We start from the raw sequence: 21,130 nt of genomic DNA, 5'->3' as shown, positions 1-21,130 counted from the left end.
AGCAAATGAAGCCATAATGGTACTAGATAAGACACAATTTCCTGGGTAAAAGTCCAGTGTTGGACCATCCTTCCATTCTCAAAATGTGTACTTTGTGGCTCTTTAAAAGTGGCTTTCCTACTCCAGACACAAAATACACTTCTTTCTTAAAATGCAACTGAGAGAGCAGTTCAGTTGTATAAGTACAATTATTAGGAGCTTATGGGAAACATAGGATCCTTTAAAGTTTGACAGATGTAGAAAACTGAAGCTGACATACCTCTGCTTCAGCTACATGAGAATTGTTTCTGTATCCAACTTTTGTGAGCTCTTAAACTGTCAGAAAGTAAAATACTAAACTGCCGAATTACCATTTTCCATATAACCTCATCAACTCATGTAATATTTAGGATTTATATCCATTTATTATGCCGTGTACCTCACTAAATATGTATGTCATGTGGCTCTGACTAGTTTTGGCACTACTTTTTTGTCTGTTGCCATAATCTTTGTGTTATTTCGCAACATAATTGTTCAGATTTATTTCACAAACACCCAAGATGTGATCCCAGGCAGAGGTGTTTTGTGACAGTCAGTTGCTATTTGATATTGAGGTTTATTTTGGATATTCTGGCACTAAAATCTACTTAATCCACTCACTGATGAGATTTAATTATCTACAACAGCCTGCATCGTCTAGAACGTGACGACTGGGACAGGAAGTTTCAAATGATTACAGCTAATAAATTCAGACCTCCATACTTGCTTACTAGTACACCGCCCGTTGGGAAACAGAACCGAGATCCAGACTCGGTGCAGAATGAGCACAGCTTGAAATACCACTCCATCTCAGCAGAGACCTTTGATGTCTGATGGTCTTTAATGAAACATCTCGCTCACATCAGAGCACCCTATTAAATTCCACTCATACAGGGAGACGAGAGACAGAGCGAAAAGAGTGAGATTGAGAGTCGGAGCAGAGGAGTGTTGACCTTTGTGTGCATGTGTGGGAGTGTGTGTCTGCGAAAAAGAAAAAAACAAGAGGGGGATGAAACATCATTGGCGTTAAACACACCGAGAAGATCAAGTGAAGGACAGAAACAAAGAAATTGGACTTCTAAAGCACTTTATTAAAGATATTTCATAAAACAAATCTACTTAAATCACAGTTTATTTATGTACAGTGTTTAGTCAAGTATTGAGCACAAGATCTGAAATTAAAAGTCATTTGTGCTTCAAATTATATTCTAATGTTCACTAATTTTGTAATTTTGGGTTCCACAAACTGCACGCATGAAAGAGAGGCAGCTAACACTCGCTAAAAGCTATGATTGTAATAATGTGGAGGATAAGGGAGTAGGTGTTGAAATAGCATACGCAAAAAGGCCTTTTAACCCTCTGAACCCCAAAATCTATGTTTGAAAAGCATGTTATCTTTAAAAATCTGCAAAATGACAATTTGTCAAAGCCAGAAACTGAAAATCTGATGATCCTTTTTGTTTTTGACAACTTTTCAATGGACCTTGAAGTAATCATGATGGACTTACAGTTCAAAATTGAACCTTCAAATTGTGATATTTCATCAAAATCATTTTATTCTCACCAGAAACAAATAGCTTATGCTACCCAGATTGTGTAAAAAAAAAAAAACAACAACAACAAAAAACAACAAATAATTCTGCAGTTTTCTGCACAGCTATAAAGTAACAAATGACTTAGCTGTGACTAACAGTCATGTAGCAAAAATTCAAGGACTTTTCAGCTGAACTGCAGGCAGTGTACATAAGCAAGTTTAAAATGCAAGTAGCAAAATATCTATAGCATGCAGAGTCACCGTTATTTTTGTTTTGTTTAGCTGTTAGTATTGGTGACACCTCCCAAAAAAATCTTGTACATATAGTCCTTTTTTTCAATTGTAAACATTTAAAGAAATTAAACTTTAAAAAAAAAAAACAAAAAAAAAAACAAAAACATTTATGGCATTACAACTATCTACCCACAGTTGTGCTGTTTACAGCCATAGCGGTACAAGACTTGATATTGCAGTAAAAAGATAACAAAAACTGAAACTGCTTGGGATTTAGAGGGTTAATTGGAATCAATGCTATCAAGCTAAGCTAACTAGCTAACTAACTAGGAAGTCTTAGGCAGAGAGGCTTCCTTTCGCTCCAATATAATGTGTATATATTTCCGAATATTACTCATTGTCAATCAAAATTGCTCTAAAATCAGGCTGTAAAAGTGAACACCAAAGATGAAACGCAGACATCCAGCATCAGCATTAACAAAGATTCAAAGCAGTAAAGAGGCTTTTATGATTTAAATATTACGGAGTGCGTGTGTGTGTGACGCGGGAAGACAATGAATATCAGAAAATAGCATTATGTGTGCCTTTGCTTCTCTATAGGCACTCGTGGTAGAAGTGTTTTGGCTGTGGTGAGAGAAAATCTGCAAAACGGTAGCCATGAGGCTAATTGTGATGGAGTTAACTCATCACACTGGCACCTGCACACACACTCTGTCCAGTGATTGCACGTCCCTAAATGGACTGTGGAAAACACACGCAAACACAAACTTATCCTACCATGCATGCAGTGTAACATAGCTATCTTCCTACTGGAGCAGCAAAAATAAGTGTGACATCAAGAGCAGCTTGACCTACAACTAAGATAAGCTAAATGAGGCTAATTTCAGAGCTGAGTAATAGATTATCTCTAATAACGTTAACAATGCATAATTTGGGCAAATCCCAGACCATGATTAAACTGTCTGTGGCTTCTTCTTTTTTTTTTTTCCAGCTCGGAACCACAGGTGCAGCGCAGCAGTGCTGAGACACACCAAATCACTTAGCAACCACTTTGCCTTATCACCCAGCAGCCACTGGAGTCCTGTTAGTGTATTAGCAGGGTATTCAGCTCTTTTCATTAGTGCCCCTGGCTCATATCTGCTTTCACCTGGGTCACAGATGAAATTATTTTTTCTCCCAAAAAGGGAAGATCAGATTGCACTGGGGGTTGTTTTTTTTTTCTTAAGGCCCTGGCCCTTTAAGTCTTTTCAGTTTATCAGTGTACTTCACAGACGTTTTCTTTTCCTCATCACTCCCTCAAAGCTGTTTCTCCTTGGCGGTCGCCTCGTCAGGAGAAATCCTATTTACGCTCTCCTTCATGGCAGAATAAAAACCTTCCATGATCGCTCAGGACTGAGTCCAGCTCGGTGTAAGATCCTCTGAGCTTAAACATCTTCATTCTCCAAAAAGTACACATTAAAAACTAGAAATTTATGTTTGACTGCTGCTTCAGTCGCACCTGAAAGCCGTAGTATAACATATCTCAGCTTACTTTAAGGTCCATGAAGCAATTTTGCACCTAAAAGCCCCAAATGGCACGGAGGAGATGGTGGATTTTTGTGGTCTTCAGTAACATTTTGGTGTTCTTATCCCATCCCCATTGGTGCAGATAGGACTTCTGCAAGTTTTATTTAGACAAACGCCCAAAGGAGGCGACTGACTGCCAGCGTTTGGATTTATAGTGAAACGGTGCGTGCATTTTCTGGGAAAACTTTGCCAAGTGCAACTCTGTGTTTTGTTTTCTAGCAGCTAAAGTGTCCAGCTTTCAGACTAGTTTGTGCTTTGCTCCAGGGGCCACAGTGTACAAGGGTCTTCAAACACAAACTGCTGCTGCTCCTGCTGCTCCTCGATACCGCGGGCAAACAGCCTGATCAACTGGCACTGGACACTGCAGGGAGAAAGAGAACACACACACACACACACACACACACACACACACACACACACACACACACACACACACACACACACACACACACACACACACACACATAGACAACGCATCATTTAGCCTGAATAACAAACCATCAACTTAATGACTATGCTCATTTCTGTGAGACTTTACTGTCCATGTGGCAGATGTAAAAGCAATGGAACGGCACCCCTGTGTGCAGGCTTGACACTGAAACTTGAAAGCGGCGATCTTGGTGGTGTCTAAAATTAAAGACCTTCAAAGGGCCGACGACAGCAGATGTGATAATACACATGGATGAAGCGTACGAAGAGAAAAAAAGGCAGTAAACAGGTGAAACGACTGTTATGCTATAGCATGATGACTAGCTGTGCCTTTGTCCACAAAATGACACCTTTATCTTCACTAGAGCACATGTTATCTGGCAGATTTTAGCAGCAAGTAATATGAAAATTGCCAAAAAGCATCAAAAGTTGAATCAGGAAAGCATTATATTTCAGTTAAAGTTACATGATGTCTTTAAATGTTAATCATTGCGGCGCATCGAGTTTCACTTTCTCCAGAGGTGTAGTTCTCACTTCTCACTCGTTCTTTCCTACTTTCTTTCCGTTTCGCCTGGGCTATTACCATTAATTATCCCAGCGGCCCTCTGGCTGGCTCACTCCAAGAACGATTAGCAGCGAGGAAGAGGCAATAAAAGGACGGACTTCTGCTTTAATTAAAGGGGAGTAGCCTTTTAACATGTGGAGGGACGTTAAATTAGCAACATTACAGCGCCATGCATCACTGGCAAAGTACAATGGAGCATGAAATAAATGATGCGTCAAGCCGTGCCACGCCGGCTGTATAGAGATCTGATAGTGGGGAAAGCTGAAGTGTGGACAGGGCCAGAATAATGAGGGGGGCTAATTCCACTGAGTTGCCAAGATTGTACAGCAGGGAGCAGTGAAAGATTCTCCTGACCACAGACTAGCAGCTAATGGCACTGCTGCTCTCATTTCTGTCTGGCCACATAAGAGAACTTCTTTACGACCAGCTAACACTAAGCATCAACATAACTTACTTTTCCTTTAAATTGACTGTTTTTATACTGAGCCTTATATACCTTTTGCATGTTGTTACTGCAGATAATCCAATTTTTTACCTGCCTTTTCCTCTTACCAGGAAAAGGCAGCTTTTCCAACCTCCCATCAGGTTGGAAAAGCATGTTATTTTTGAAAAACTGCCAAAAATACACCATTTATCAGACTCAGAAACTGCCAAAAAGAAATTGGCGGATTTTCACCATTCCAACAATCCTTGAAGTTATCCTCTGTGACGTGCAGTTCCATCGAAAAAATAATCAAATATAATCTTAAAAACACGGCATTTCATCAAAATCACTTTATTCTACATGACTTATTTATAAGATCTGCAAAAATAACTGAATTCTGGACTCTTCTGCATAACTCAGAAGTCATTAGTGACTCAGTTGCAGCAGTTTTTTAAAAAAATATTATATCATCATAAGTTAGCAGAATTCTCCAATATCAACATGGCAACAGCTACTTTATGTATTTATTCTGTGTTTAATTTCATTCATTTGGTTTCTTGGGACGTTAAAAAAGACAAAATCTGCTAGCTGGCATTGGCAAACCAAACTAAGGATTGATACGTTATGTCCATGTATGGAGGTGTCACATATTATATCCAGAGATCTGTTTTAGTTCAAAGTGAAACCTTTATTGTGCTTATTGCTTCAGAATTTCTTGGGAAAATGCAGCTTGTGTGGACACTGTCCTTTGGTTTGTAGACTATCATGTAGAAGCCTCTAGTTTTGAATTTGGCCATCGCCTACTTTATGTCTTTGTTTAATCTAAATGGGAACATAATTTACAAAATGAACACCGTGCTGTAATCAACAAGTCTTTAAAATAACAATTGAGATGCTTAACGCATTACAAAAATGTTTAGTAAAGTAACAAACCAATGGAGAAGTTGGTCCATTTTCTTATAAAATTCTATACAATCTGACTTCCTGTAGCAACCAGAGGAGTGGCCCCCTGCTGGTTGTTGAAAAGAATGCAGGTTCCAAACGCATTGGATTTAATTTTCAGACCTGGAGGCTACATGAATTTTTACACACAGTTTCTGCCAAAATCAACTCCTGTTGCATCAGTAGTCAACAGCAGTGCTTTAAAACACATGCATCATTTAGTGTTGCCGGTTCAAGCCATTTTGACAAACCTGTTAACCAAAACATCATCGCTGATGGGTAAAACACCACTGCCTTGTCGCAGGACTTGGCCCTGTGTGTCTGGCTAAACATAACTGAAGGCCTATGTAGATCCAATAATCTGCCTTCAGTGTGCAAATGCTTGCTAACAAACCCAAAACACAAAGTTATTTAGGTGAAACAACTTGACGTTGTGATAGCACCAAAGTCTTTCGGGAACATGAATGTCTGAACAGAATTCACTGTGTCTATTAAATACTGTAGGTACTGATGTCCGAAAGCACAAATGTAAATGTCATCCTATGGGGACCACCAATGTCTGCACCAAAGTTCATGGCAGTTCACTCAGCACTTATTCAGATATTTCAGTTCCAAGCGGTGGCTAAAAGTTGCATGTGTGAGTTTCCCTTCAGCGCACTGTGAACACAGAGCTGTCACGCACACAGAACAAGATCTGTTTCTACTTAGGCTTTAAGACATGATACTCAGGAACATTTGAGGCAATTTAAGCTAAGATTACTGCCTAATACCCGAAAGGAAAGTCTTTACCGTGAATATCCAACCATGGTGATGCAATAGGTTTGAGCTCTGCGAGCGTCTCAATACTTCTTCCATTATACTGCTTCTACAATATTATGTGCTTCGATTCAAAGCCATTTTCCAGTTCTAATCTATGCTGAGAAGTGATCCAGCCTGCCTGTATTGCCACAGAAAGTTCATTTTTAGATGCAGGCTTCATAAAAACTGGAAAATTATTGAACTACGCCCATCTTTAGTTGGAGTTTACAGCATTAAAAAGTCATATATGAGCAGAACATTCATCATTACTTGTAAATAACAACAGATTTGACTGTTTTTCCACTGGTGACTGCACAAGCTTGGATTTTTCTTGCACAACTTCTTACTGTATATCCAAAAACACCTGAATAAGCATGCATGAGTTGCTTAAAAGTACTGTACATTTGGGTTCATTGTGCACTCACAGGTGGTTCTTACCTGACTTGAATGGCAGCGTGAGGCAGGAGTTCTCCATCACAGGTCCAGCTGCTGTGGGCGGCGCTGTAGCTGCAGGTCGTTTGGGCCGAACATATGGGACTGAAGCCTTTCTTCTGCAGAGGCTCGCTCAGGTCTTCCAGAGAATCCAGCCTGTGGTGTTGCGGCTGGAAACGAAACTTCCTCACCCGGTGGACCTCCACAAATGAGTGGTCAAACTGCGAGAAGGGAGGCAGAGATGGATGAGGAATAGATGAAAGCGGGGAGGAGGAGGAGGTGGACGGACGGATGGATGGATGAAGGAACAGATGTTCCACAGATGGTGCGAAGGTTAAGATCTTGAATCACTTGTTAGAACTTTGTTTTTAAAAAATGAGCAGTGCGGCACGCTGAGGGGGGACGCAAGAGTTCATTTTTGTTTTTGTGCTCAAGAAAATTCACCGTTTTTTGGAATGAAGTGCTCTTTAGAATCAATGGCAAGTATTTGTTTTTGTTTTGTTTTTTGATGACTACCACATTGCTCACGTTTCCACAAGGGTGCTTTCATCAGAGGGTTACAAGGAATTGCATAGAAGTGATAAAAGCACACACTGTATGCTGGAGATGTAAGAAAATTAAAGATTTCACTGCCTCAGGATGAAACTCCACTATCTAAAAAAATACAGAGCAATGTCAAACTCAGGTAACACTCAATAAATGCTGAAAGGTGTTATTTACTAGGGAGTTTTAATACTGAAAAATGAATACTTTGATGCTTCACTGTGCAATTTCCCTCTTATTGCATCATTTTGGACCTAAAACGAAGGGTTCATTGCAAAGATGCATTGCACATCTTGGGTAGATACATTTATTAGACATCATGCAATAATGTGGTTGTCTTTCCAAAAGGTGTTATTTATTTTTGAGTTTTAATACTGAAAAATAAACACTGTGATGCTTCACTGTGCAATTTTCCTCTTATTTCTTCATCTTGAACCCTACACTAAGGGTGCCCTCGAAAAATGCTTCACACATCTTTGGTAGATACATTTATTAGGAGTCACACATTACTTGGGTTGTCTTTTGAAAACAGTGTGTCATTTAAAAAGCCCTACATTGGACTTAAACAACTTAATTTTACACAAAACAGCACCGAAAATGAGCAGAGCACCACAATTCTCTCAAATTATAATTATATTGGTGGTAAAATGATTCTTTAAGTGCAATAATTTTTTTTTAAGTTTACAGTCTCCTGGTGGGGAAGGTAAAAAGTTAATTCCTCCTTATGGCTTTCTGTGGAATCCTGCTGATTTTATAATGGAAGAAACAAAAACTACAGTGGAGTTTTAGTCTTTATTTCCATGAAGTGCATAAAAACTGAGCATCGGAGGAGGGAATAGACAAAGAAGAAAGAGAGATGAAAAGAAATTATTTTGTCAAAATCCCTTTTCATCTCTCTCGGTGTCGCAGAAAGGTTCAGCCCTGTCCAGTGTACTATTTTCTCCAACTTCACGGGGTGCCACTCTCCCTCTATTCTCTTCTCTTTCTCTTTATTCTCTCTTTCTTCCTCTCTCTCTCTGTTCCCCCCACTCGCTCTTTCTCATCCTGAAAGCGGAGTGACAGCCATTTATTTCACATCAGACCCACTTTATGACTGCAGCCGCTTTGCATTCATGCCGGCCGATCTGCCTAAAAGGCTTTCTGACAAGGCCATGAATACGCTTAGTGGCTTCTCACTCCTTGTTTCTCTTCGCTTGGCTGGACAGTGATGCTGATATTAACCGAACCCTGATACAAAGTCCCGCTCGCCCCGCTCATACGACCGCTTGTCTACCGTTTCTGTGTTGCAAGTGAAGCAGCAAAGGCGACCCGAAGCTGGAGGCGCACCGTGCTGTGACTAGAGGACGACGGCTTTTTCGGGAATCCTGTGGGCCATCGGATTCTTGTGGGATTACAATGAGATGGGAGGAGTCGATTTCACTTTTCAGAGCATAACTGGGGCAGGACAAGTAAGAAAGTCAATTGGAGTTTGGTTGATTTTTGTACATAAATATGCAGTTGTGATATGAATAAATGTTATTATAATGACAATACTGGTCGTCATGTAGTCCTGATGGTTGGTTGCAGCAATCTCACCAGCGCATCACATGTGGAAACTGTGACAATAAAAGCCAACAATCCGGATAGAAAGAGCTTTGGGGAAAACAAAGTTTGATCAAACAAATTTGGTTTTAAATTTTGGCTTTAGTTTCCTTGCGCAGCGATACTCTGCTCCCGTGCTCCTGCATCACTTGTAAAGCTCCTTGGAAGCCCCATTATGTAAACAAGTCAGTTGATCCGAGATTAATCTTGTAAACTTGAACTTCAAGTTGAATTTCATTTTGGAGAAAAGGAAGAAGTCTCAGCGAGGCATATTTTTTTGAGTAGGGCTGGTAGAGGAATGAGGAATGTGTTGTTATGGCCAAAAAAAACAGTGCATTGCAGCAGTCACATGCCACAGTTTAAGTCGTTTGTGCCGAATGATCTTCCTAAGACACAGCTCTGCTTTTACTCTAGGAGGCACATTCGCAGTGCATGACCACATGAATGTTAAAGAAAACAATGAGCATGCTCTTGGTGCCATGTCTGCTTTTTGAAATTACAGGCTCTTCCACTATTAAAACTGCTGTTTTTTCTCTGGATGGTAGCTACAGGCCCACTTCTTGCTACTAGTGATGACCATGGACATAAACTTTTTGTCATTTCAGCTTCTGACTGACACAGATGGTGAAATTTTCTTCTCCGATCCAGTTTGAGGTCCATGGAGCCCCAAGAATTTCTTTTGGGATTTATAAAATTTTATCTTATCTTATGGAGAAATCGCAAATGTGCAACTACTAGTGGCCACAAAAACGAGTTTCAGAGAAAGTGTCTGAAACTGTACTTCAGTATTATATGCCAACCAGCCACCACAACAGATAGGTGTGGATAAAAAAAGATAAAAAAGAAACAGAAAATGACTTGTACAAGGTTCAAAATAAAGACAGTAGTGCTTATTCATATTAGAGCTGCATATGCATATAGAAAAACTGACCTACTGCCATTATGATTCCCACCCTGACCACTCAACTATTTTCATGTCCAGCCCCAGTCACTTGAAGAGAAGTAAAACTGACTTTAGTCCTGCAGGAATCCTACAGGATTCACCAAAACATGTCATCCTCTAGACTGGATCAAAGAGGCAAACCAATCCACTATCACTGCCATACATTGGTCTCATCCCTACTTTCCTATTGTGTATTAAATGAGTACAGTCACTTCTTCCTTCTGACCCTCAGCACCGATATTCTGGGTAAATCCTCGATTGTCATGAAGTAATTTTAAGGCCTGAAATGCAGCAGCATCGCAAGGGAAAGTTAGTAATTTGATTTGGCCTATGCACATTTCATTTAGTCATCTGGATGGTGAAATATTTAATCGGGGCTGTGGAAACCCAGGGACATGCTTCATGTCACACAGAGCGGCGCAATCTTCCCCCAGCTTGCTAAACCTCACTAATAGCAACAGCTTCTTTTTTGAATATTTTCTCTGTTGGACTGTTTTGCCTTTTCAAGCAGTATCCTATAAACTTCAAAGCTGCAAATACACAATATCCTTCATCTCCTGAAATCTTATTAGAAAATAATCCTTAAAGTCCAAATACCGGATGATCTTCGCGTTAAACTCACCTCAGTTAGCAATTTCACACCTTCAACGCGGCAGCTGCAGGAGATGAAATTACTTACAAGATCCTTCTAAATGGGATAAACTTCCCGAGGTCCTTCCTGAGGTAATAATTACTAATCACCAGACTTCCCCTGGTAATGTTGTCCTGTGAGGGCATTAGTCTGGTATCAGCCTGTTCTCCCGCACAGCATATCCCTGATGCAGCGATTACGAGCGCCTCTTCGGACCAGGGTGGAGGTTATTTATGATACGTGGGAAGGCACAGGGGCGAAGGCATTTGAACTAAAGTGAACCATAGTTAGGAAATAGAGCGGAGTCAGCTAAAGGGAGGTGCTAGCACAGCAAGTGGGCAAAACTCTGCCTTCTGCTTCACACACTCTCATTTCATCTGTGCACAGATTGGGAAACTCGTGATGTTGAACGCCACATTCTGCAGCAAAGTGATTGATGGGGGCTTTTTGGGAAGGATGAAATTGTCTTAGAAGGTTTTTTTTTTTTTTTTTTAGTAGAATACTTTGAAGTGGGGGATTCTTTTATCCCTACTAGATCCAAATCACATTAATCTTCCCAGCACACTCCAATTCTGGAATATTTCACACAGCAGGACTCTTAGACGGTGTTAATTTACGCTTCAAGAGAACGAGGTTCAATCCAACTGAGGTGTATTCCAGTTTTGATGTACCTGGTCATTTCTGTTGGTGTGTCGGAGAAGGTGTCTGAAGAAGTTCAGACGGGAGCACTTCCTGACCAGGATCAGGTCCGTGGTGCCGTCGGCGAGGTGGGCGGAGGGCGACATGCCTTTTGGACTCCGAGGACAAGCGCAGCTCATAGTGGCGGCATTAATGGCAATGAACTTTCCATGGATCACATTCCAGTCACCGCTGTCACCTGGAATACAGGAATATGACGACAGCTGCAGTTTACTACATGACTCAGTTAGAGTATAGTACAATTTAGATTAGATAAAATGAGGTCATCTCAGTAGACAGCAGGGTGAAAATGCTCGACTTCAGAATCATGGTGTGATGTGTAAACACACAGACAACCTGTGTGGCGCAAAGATGCAAAATACTTTCAAAATCCTTCTTTGGGACATTTCAGTATTCGTAACCAATTGTTTTTGACCACTAAACTTAACCAAAACTTCTACTATTGCTGCTACCCCAAGATATGATGACAAACAACAAGGCATTGTCCACAAAATGTGTCCTGTCTGTACCATTTTTTAAAAACGGAATTGCCATTTTCTGATCGGTTTGGTTTTAAATCACCCTGAAAAGTACTTGTATTTCCAAGTCACAATAATTCCTACTGTGTGTGACTGACATCTTTCTTACCTTACTTTTATCGGTGTGGCCAATTTTGAAGAGCGCTTGTTTTAAAACTGTCCATTTGCATCCAGCCACAAAACCAAAATTTGAATAAAGTATGACACCCTCCAGTAGTTTTATATTATTATAACATCTATATGGTGGTTTCTATATGCTAGAAGACATATTAAAAGCTTAAGAAGCATTTTACATCAAGCTTGAGCGTTTACACCTTGAAACTGCAGCATGACAGTCTAAAAAACACGGATTCGGACCTCCAGAGTTGATTGCTTATGTAACAAACTTAAGGAACCAATTCTGTGAAAATCATTATTCTTCTCCAGAATCCAAGATATATACTACTGCTCAAAAGTTTGGGGTCACCCAGGCAATTTAAATGCTTTCCATGAAAACTCACACTGCTAACATAATTGCACAAGGGTTTTCTAATCATCAATTAGTCTTTCAACACCATTAGCTAACACAATGTAGCATTAGAACACAGGAGTGATGGTTGCTGGAAATGTTCCTCTGTACCCCTATGGAGATATTCCATTAAAAATCAGCCATTTCCAGCTACAATTATCCTTTACCACATTACCAATGTCTAGACTGTATTTCTGATTAATTTAATGTTATTTTCATTAATAAAAAAAGGAGTATATGGTTATTACTTAAATTCTACAACCAGCACAGAACAGTTTTACAGTGTTTGAGTAGAGTCATAGGTGAGCTGGTGTGCTGAGCTGCAGTGAGCCATGAAGGGGTAGATGTAGAAAGATGGGGGTACAGTATTTGATAGATTTTTCCAAGCTGGAGATTTAACCCATTTTAGATGTTATCAACCCATTAAATAGGTAATATTACATATCATTACTGTACATATCAACCAGCAGGGACCTCCTCCACCTTCTAATGGAGCTCCACTAACATGTCATTTAAAGATGAGTGGAGCCAAATTTTGCATTTACAAATGGACAAAAGTCCACATTAAGTAAGTCAGTAGGGAGGCAGATTTTCACCCAGGAGAACTGAGTTTGAATTCTGTTCTGGACCATTATTATAGTTTTATTGTCTTGTTTTGACTTTTTTTTTCGCTCACTGTTCTTCACTTTGTTTATTTGCATCCTCAGACAGTATTTGTTTAAGTTTAGGCACCAAAATTACTTTGTGAGCTTTATCAAAGGATCAAATGTTCAGAGTCGTATCTGTACAGTATGTTTCATTTAGCAAAATGTATTTCTTAATTCTTCAATTTAAGGCTACTAGATGTCACTTTCTGTCTACTTTAAACCTTATCAAACCTCGTCCTTGACATAGTTTCCAGTATTTTACCTTTGGTTGCCAAATTTCAACTGCAGTATAAACACAAATGCACAACTAAACTACACATAAGAGCTCCGAGCTGTCAGTGCTGTATTCTCCAAATAAATGAATAACCAACTAACTTTCTGTTATTCAAGTACACTCCAGGTAAAATAGATAAAATAGTGCTGAAAAACATTTTCCATTTACAACCGTGCTGCAAGTGGTAACCTGTACTTCTTGAAATAAAAAAAAACTGAGTGTTTAAAGATTCCTCTTTTCAACATCCATTTCCGAGCTCCTCTGGTTTACTTAAAGTTGTCTCCTTTCACTGCAAAATTTAAAAGCCTCCATCTGATATTGACACTCGAACAACTGAGCAAATCTCAGGCTGCAGCGAATATAATTTACTGTAATTTTACTGTATTCAACAGCAGCTTTGCCACATTTGCAAATATGCCACATTAAATTTGAGTTTTCCACCAGCCTTTAGTACAATTTAGATAAGAGAGATGTACAAAAAAAACCCTGATTCCTTTCAGCCGGCTGTTTGGCTTTTCCAGTGGCGTCGACATGAAGAGCGAAACAAATACCGTGTGTATCATCAGGAATGTGGTTTTGAAATGATACTGTGTATTCTGCAAGTGCTTTATGAGTCCTGGGGTTAAGTTCCAAGCTTGTCACACAACAGCAGTGATGCTGATGAGGGTCCATTAAGATCCAGATGTCTTGGCAGCAATTCTCAGCGCAGCTTTACCCCGATGATTGAGCCAAGGCAGAAACTTTCATGCTGACAGTAAAAGCCGAGTGTCTTCTGCTTCAAAATGCAATTAGGTTCGGACAAGGAAGAGTTCACAATATCTAAAGAGGAAGTCTGATAGATGAAGGACTGATTGGATTAACCTTAAGTTTGCTTTTTATGATTGAACGCACACGTGGCCTCCGGATCACGAATGACAGACGCGAGGGTCGCACTTCACAAATCAGCGCTCTGCTCCTTGGAGATTAGCGGCTGTTTACTTGTGTGTCAAAGACGCGGTGCTATCACCCACGGGACCGCCGGCGCCTGTCACCGGGGCGATAGTCGCCGCGATGAAAAAGCGATCACAGACGTCCAAATTAGCATCTGACTGTTTTACGAGCACCTCAGAGGGAGAATTATGTGATCGCAGAAAGCAAAACGATTCGTTACCTTTCCCCCTCATTTCACAAAACAAACTTACAGAGGTGATAGCGCAAACCAATGATAACAAGCCCGCCGAGGCTACATAAAAACAACAATGTTCTAATTGGGAGGCAGTGATTAGAGCTAAACTTTGGAGTAAAGACAAAAAACAATGACACACACACACACAAAAAAAAAAAACCCAACAGCGAATCTAACTGTGGACTGTCAGCCCTTGCATTTGGAGAATGCTTCCAAATGAGTATTTGCTTTCGCAGGAGAGGCTGGCTCATTTGCAGAGAGGGAGCGTGTCGTGGCTCATTGATTTAGCAGTTGTCTGAGATTTCCCTCACCAGAGAAGAAGACAAAAAAAGCGGGAAAAAAAACGCTAAACAAACAGCAGCACTGGCGTGAGGCAAACCCCCTGTCAGAGCCTGCAGAGCCAAATTCTTCCTGATTAGTGGGAGTCTGTCACACGAAATACTCAAACAAACAGGTCACACTTGCTTTTATATTTACACAAGCAAAAAATAAACATATACACGCAAACTCTCCATAGGAAGCGACAGCCTTGCATAGCCGGGCAGAGAGAGAAAATCTCGAATTTAACATCACGACGCTAATTGGAGAGGAAGAAAAACACACAAACAAGAGGCTGCATTTCATCTGCCTCTGGAGGTGTGTGCTGCTGCTGCTTGAAAGGACTGAAGATAATAAAGTGTGTGTGTGGTCGGACGAAGAAGCAGGAGGTGGCGTTACTAGAAGGGCTGAGTGGACGGACAGATTTCAGCCCTCGTGTAATCTCATCAAGCAGGCAGCTGAGGTGGATGCTGGAGATTTGGGAAATCGATAAACAAAAAACAAGAGATGGGGCTCCATCCAGGGGCACGACAGGGGAGCTGTGCAGTGTCACTAAAATTAGTTTATATTTTCTCGTCAATAACTCATCAAGAATCTCATCAAAAACTTTGCCATGCTGCGGGGAGAAAAGTAACACGAAAATGGAGATGGAGCGAGATTTGAGGAGGAGAAGATGACGCCGTTATTTACACTCAGTCCACCTCAGGTACTTAATCTTCCACAAAAAAAAAAAAAAAGGGGAGAGAGAAATGCAAATCTCCCGTTTCATGTGTGCGACTTCAAGGCGAAGAGACATCCAGCGTGGGATTGTCTCATCGCCTTTTGTTTTTCTTGTCTTTATTCTCAGACTTCACCCTTTAAAAATGCTAATTCTCGCACATCTCAGAAGTCTGGAAAATGGTTTCAAAACAGACAAGTGAGCAGATAATGAGGTAGAAAAATGAAAAATACACTTTTCCGAGCGATTATGTTGGCATTTTTGGAGTAATAAACCTCAGCTCATACCTTTAGGAGACTTTTCTTTCTTGTCTGACATCTCGCTGTGCTGGTCCTTTGATGAGGGTTTGTGCTGACAGATGCGGCATCTGAAATACCAACGTAACCTTGTTTTACAATCAGCAAGTTGTCAGTATTTCTGTGACATTTAAGACTTTAACAAGTTCAAATGATTTATTTGATGGGAATAGATTCAGTCTTTCTCAAGTTGACTTGTGTTTAGCGGTTTAAATATTAGCAGTTTTTGTTGGAAAATGCTGAGGTGCCTTATATAGCACATCACTTTATGGTAAAATAAGCTGTCATGCTACAGAATAATGGTTTTCAGTCCCAGTAACAACTGCAAACAATGTCAAACCACTTAGTCGAGTGCTTTTAAGCAAAGAACTAATAGGCTTTCAGTCCACGGTAAATTAAAAAGGCTTCCTGACAAAGTCAACCATCCCATTTAAGCTCTGGCAGGTGCAGGACATCGTGAAATAGTGCTGAAGAGCTGCAGAATATGTCTTTATTTACCCGGATCGACACTGCAGCTTATCCTTCGGATTCCCCAAGTTGCCCTCAGCGGGGAGGAAAGAGACGGTACCTTTGTAGTAGTTGTGACTCAGAAAGGTTTTCACGCCTGCAACAAAAGCACAGGATGAGCAGCAGAACAAACCGCCTTCCGTTGTGTTTTATTTGGTGTTTTTAATTTGACTGCAATTACACCTGACAAGATAATTACAAGTAAAATTGTTTAACAGTCACGTCTGAATAATGAACTGGATCGTGCAACACAGGGGTTCATTTTATCATCAATGCATAAATACTGTTTTGTGCTTGTACCATTCATATGCTCATTTCAAGTATAATTGTGGGAAAAGCAATTTGTTTACTGAATTGATAAGTTGCACAGACTGTATATAAAAAAACAAAACGCAGTGGTGCCTTCAAACTGCATTCTGTCCAACAGCCAACAGGGGGCGGCTCCTCCGGTTGTAAAAAGAAGTCAGATTGTATAGAAGTCTAACTAATCCAACTTCTCACGTGATTTGTTACCTGCGTAAACATTTTCCTAATAAACTTATGGTCTCAATTGCTAGTTTCAAGTCTGCTTTAGTACGGGATGATGTTTATTTAGTAAATCATGGTTCCATTCAGAGTAAAGTAGACGATAAAGGGCAAGATGGTGACGGCCTAATTGCAAACTGTTGACTATTTGTGTTATATGACTCATTTGTCGTTTCTTTGGAAAACACAGCTATTTTTTTCAGTGACATTGCACAACAATACCTCAATTTTGCCTTAGCTCTCTGAACTAAACTCCATGCAGGTGAGTCTAAAAGGCATGTTATCTTTAAAATAAATACAATCAAAAACGACACCATTAATTAGAGTCAAAACAGAACAAAGTATCGAAGTTTCACCTTTACAATGGTCCTTGAACTACTCATCTATGACCTGTTGTTCTATTAGAAAAGTAAACTTGAACCAAGTTTTAAAATTACTTTGCTCTACGTGTCTCTTTTAAATATTTGCCAAAGATAAACCATTGATGTAATTCTGTAAAAAATGCAAACAAATATTCCTTAATGTAATAGATTTTTGTTAAATAACCAGAGGAATTCCACCTCAGTTTTCTTCTTTTTTTCATTATTTATGACATTCTAACTTTTTCATACTGCACAATAGGACTTTTTTGGTTCTGTCTGCCTCTACTTATGGTTGTGCTGTTTCCATAGAGGTGCAGGACTTTGTATTACAGTGAAAAATGAGTCCACAGTGAGTAAAAATCAGACACCTATAGACTCCTTGGGCTTCAAAGGGTTAATTATCAAGGCTCTTTCAGCTAAGAGCCTCTATTGCCTATTCTGAAAAAGCTGATTCTTTATTTGATGACCATGTTAACTGAACTTTTCACTTTTCACCTGTCTCCCTGCTTCATCTACATTCATGTATTTTTGTCCAGCTAAATTTCCTTTCATAAGCCAAGATGTTTTCACAGTCAGGAGATGTGACCAATGCCACATACCAAACACTATTTGTAATTTAACTGCACTGGGAGGAAATATGTCATCAAATAATAAATGGAGTTCCATGAGATTTTGTTCAGATTTGTCGTCAAACAGATGTGTTGACCGTTCATGCCATTTCGAGGACAGTTGTGTTTGTCTGTAAATCAGCCTTTATGTGCACAAGCTGCTGGATTCAGAACTAGTGGGTGTGTAAAGGTCTGAAAAATGCCAACTTTCTTGTTTGTATGTGCAGTTTTTACACATGCTCTGATAAAACTTTTTGTGGCTCTGAATTATTTCCCTCTGGTCAGTCGGCCCCAGTTTAATTTCGCCTGATTTCTTATCTTGCACCATCGGGGTGGAGGCCGATGTTTGTTTGTTTATGAGTATTTATGTTCGGCCCCATCGGGGAGAGAAATCTTGATGGTGTTAGTGAGGCTGTTGGTGTTAAGTCTCACTACAGACCTACACAAAGGCTTTCACTGAATCCACAAGCCTCGGGCTGCTTGCTAGATTTATATCTTTAATCCTCCAAAGTCTGGAGCCGGTGCAGGACCAGGGAGGAAGCTCACCATAAAACAAGCTGGTGTGAGGTCAGTGACCTTTAAGGAGAATGGACTAAGGGTTGGAAAAGGGTTCAAGGAGTAACTCAGGTTGAGAAATGATGGCCCACATACCTGACAGGTCATATCTGGCAGGGCCGAGCCACCTTTTCCTCTCGCTGTCCGTCATCAAGTCTCCATAGAAACCATAGCCAAGCAACGAGACGGAGTATCTCAGGAAGATGTCGTCGTGGTGAACAGAGCAAACGTCCATCGGCTGGGAATCACCTGTTACGAAACGCCCGGTGAAATCAAAAAGTGACTTTCAGCACACAAACATGGGAGGTGATACTAAAAGCAGCTGCTGTGATAATCGTTCAAAGGTTGTTCACAGTTTCCTGCACAAAGCCGATAACATCAGATAAAAGTGACAGCATAACTAAGCACTGAGATAAAAGAGAAGTGCTGTAAGTTCTTCGGTAACTTCCACTCACCCACGATGATGTGTAAAGCAGAAGTAACTGGATCATTGGCTCCCACCGTGGCAAAACAGACGCAATCAGTCGACCCTGTTGGATAAGACATATAAAAGGTCAAAGGTCAGCTACTGTAGACCTCATACTGACATGACAAAGAAACAGAAAATGGCTTTTTATCTCATTACAGAGACAATCTGATGTTAAAATGTGGCTTAAAGCAAACCTGTAGCATTTAAATCCAACTCTTTAATGAAGAACCTTTTCAATTTTGGTAGTATCAAAAAAGACACCTTAAGACACAAATCGGAACCAGCGGCACTGAAAAAGACAAGATAGACACCAGATAAAACTTGTGCCACCAGAAAAACATGAAAGATTGTGACATTGTTGGTTCATACTTCCTGGAAACTCTACACTGATGCCGCAAAGATGTTGATCACATGTGTGGGACTCTTATCCATCTGTTATATTGAAAAAAGTCCAGTCATGAGCAGACTTACGTGTCTTTCAAAGCTGCAACCAAGTGCGGAGAATTTAGTTGAATGATTTTATTAAGCGGAAGCAAGGAGACATCGCAGTCATAAAGTTAACTAATCGGATAGCTGTGGGCCCTGGGCTATCGTCAGCTCTCTTCAGCCAACAAATGAAGGCTAAGAGGCATCCCCCGCCTTGTGAGAAATGTTGAGCTTGACATTAAATCTTTCAACTTGAGAGGTAATAAGGCGCTATCTCTCTTTTCTGCGCCACATGGCGTAATTTCAGACCTATCTGCCCTACTTTGATCATCTTCAAGTGGTGAAATGGACCTACTGCCACTGATAAAAGGCAGCGAGAGCGAGTGAGAGGGGAAGAGGAGAGAGTGAAATCTAACTAGTGATGTTTTGAGCTGGCTCACAGAAGCGTGACAGAGGAGATCAGGGCTGTCATTCAGCGGCGGACACAGATGAGTATGAAGATGAGCTCCCTCTCTCGCCTTTTTCTGACTCGCTATGAATATCACTTATCTGGCCTTTGCCTCCTCTCCTCCGAGCTTCATAATCACATCCGAACGCTTTCCAATTGCTCCTGACAGCCCTGCTCTGCTTGCTGTTTTGCTGAGCGTAAAAATGGTGACATATGCCATTTGACTCCTCTAAAAGCTACTCCGTATGAAAGCCAACCGATTTTGAATGGATGGAACTGGTGCACACAGATGTTCAATGATGTTCAGTCCTGAGATGCTCAATGTTTTATTCCCCTTAAGTTACTCAACCACAATAGCCTGCTGGCATATTCAGAGGAGAGAGCAGAAACTGTCACAAGGCATATCCTCAGCAGAGAAGCTCCAGTTTTTTATCTGCGTTTCGCCCCCAAAACTGTCTCGCCAGTAAGATCATCTTGGCAGCTAGATCGTCTTTATCTCCAGGATAACAATGTGCTCTGGATGCTTTTTAGAGCTACCCCAAAAAGCATATTTTTGCCGTTTGAATCCTCAGCACATGAATGTATTAATGACAGCATCTTATAACGACAGCCTCGAACCCCTTTGAACCAGACAGCCTGACCTTTGATCAACAATATACTTGATTTTCTCATCTACATAATCTACTTTCAGTGCATCAGCGTGAACTAATGTCTCCCTTTTTAGACTATAATAGCAAAAAATAGGTCATATGTAAAAGGACTTTGATATAAAAGCTCCATGACAAGGCCACTAATGAGTTCATGACTCTTAATTTGAACCTTGGCACACAGGACCTTGACACCTTATTATGACATTTTGATGACTGACAGCAGTGTTGGAAGGTTTTATTGATGAAGTTATGAGTGTGGCACAGATGCGGTCATTGATGGTGATGATACAAGCATAGATTTACACAGCGTTAAAGCTTTTGGCTGCAGAAAGTGGAACACAACATTTAATATGTGCTATATAACTATAAATAAAGTTGGAAATTATTTCACAACCAGTGGAGATAAATGACTGGCAGGTGCTAGTAATAAAACAGTCACTAGTGAGATAAAGGCTCACTGTACATTATTAACCTTTCAAATCCTTAAACATGTAGGTTTGAAAGGCATACTGGCTTTATAAAATCACCAAAATTACACTATTATTCAAAGCAGGATATTGCAAAAACAGACAGAATTGTCAGATTTAAAGTTTTTTGACTGACATTGAACTGCTCATCTGTGTGAATTGAAAACTTAACCAAATTTAAGCCTAAAATGGCGATATTTCATCAAAATCATGGTATTCTACATGTTTCGTTTAGAAATTCATGAAAAACAAACTGTTTACTTTTACTGGATTCTGTTAAAGATTTAAAATAATGCACTACAAAGCCTTCAGTGACTTGACTGCGACCGA

General features: G+C 40.3%; 1 protein-coding gene across 1 annotated transcript in view; it reads right to left on the bottom strand.

Annotated features, from left to right (window-relative positions):
- Positions 1 to 1,088: 1,088 nt before the first annotated feature.
- Positions 1,089 to 21,130, bottom strand: part of cerk (ceramide kinase) — a 50,476-nt gene continuing 30,434 nt past the window's right edge. Inside the window, exons 7-13 of the mRNA XM_023285541.3 lie at positions 18,796 to 18,870; positions 18,437 to 18,589; positions 16,282 to 16,387; positions 15,775 to 15,854; positions 11,312 to 11,517; positions 6,949 to 7,163; positions 1,089 to 3,713 (exon numbers count right to left, since the gene is read on the bottom strand). Coding sequence (XP_023141309.2) covers positions 3,596 to 3,713; positions 6,949 to 7,163; positions 11,312 to 11,517; positions 15,775 to 15,854; positions 16,282 to 16,387; positions 18,437 to 18,589; positions 18,796 to 18,870 — 953 coding nt within the window. The 3' untranslated portion in view covers positions 1,089 to 3,595. The remainder of the gene's footprint in view (positions 3,714 to 6,948; positions 7,164 to 11,311; positions 11,518 to 15,774; positions 15,855 to 16,281; positions 16,388 to 18,436; positions 18,590 to 18,795; positions 18,871 to 21,130) is intronic.

This window comes from Amphiprion ocellaris, chromosome 21 (genome assembly GCF_022539595.1).
Source record: "Amphiprion ocellaris isolate individual 3 ecotype Okinawa chromosome 21, ASM2253959v1, whole genome shotgun sequence".
Classification (NCBI taxonomy): domain Eukaryota; kingdom Metazoa; phylum Chordata; class Actinopteri; family Pomacentridae; genus Amphiprion; species Amphiprion ocellaris.
Note: the sequence above shows the minus strand (reverse complement) of the source record. Positions and strands in the feature narration are given on the sequence as shown.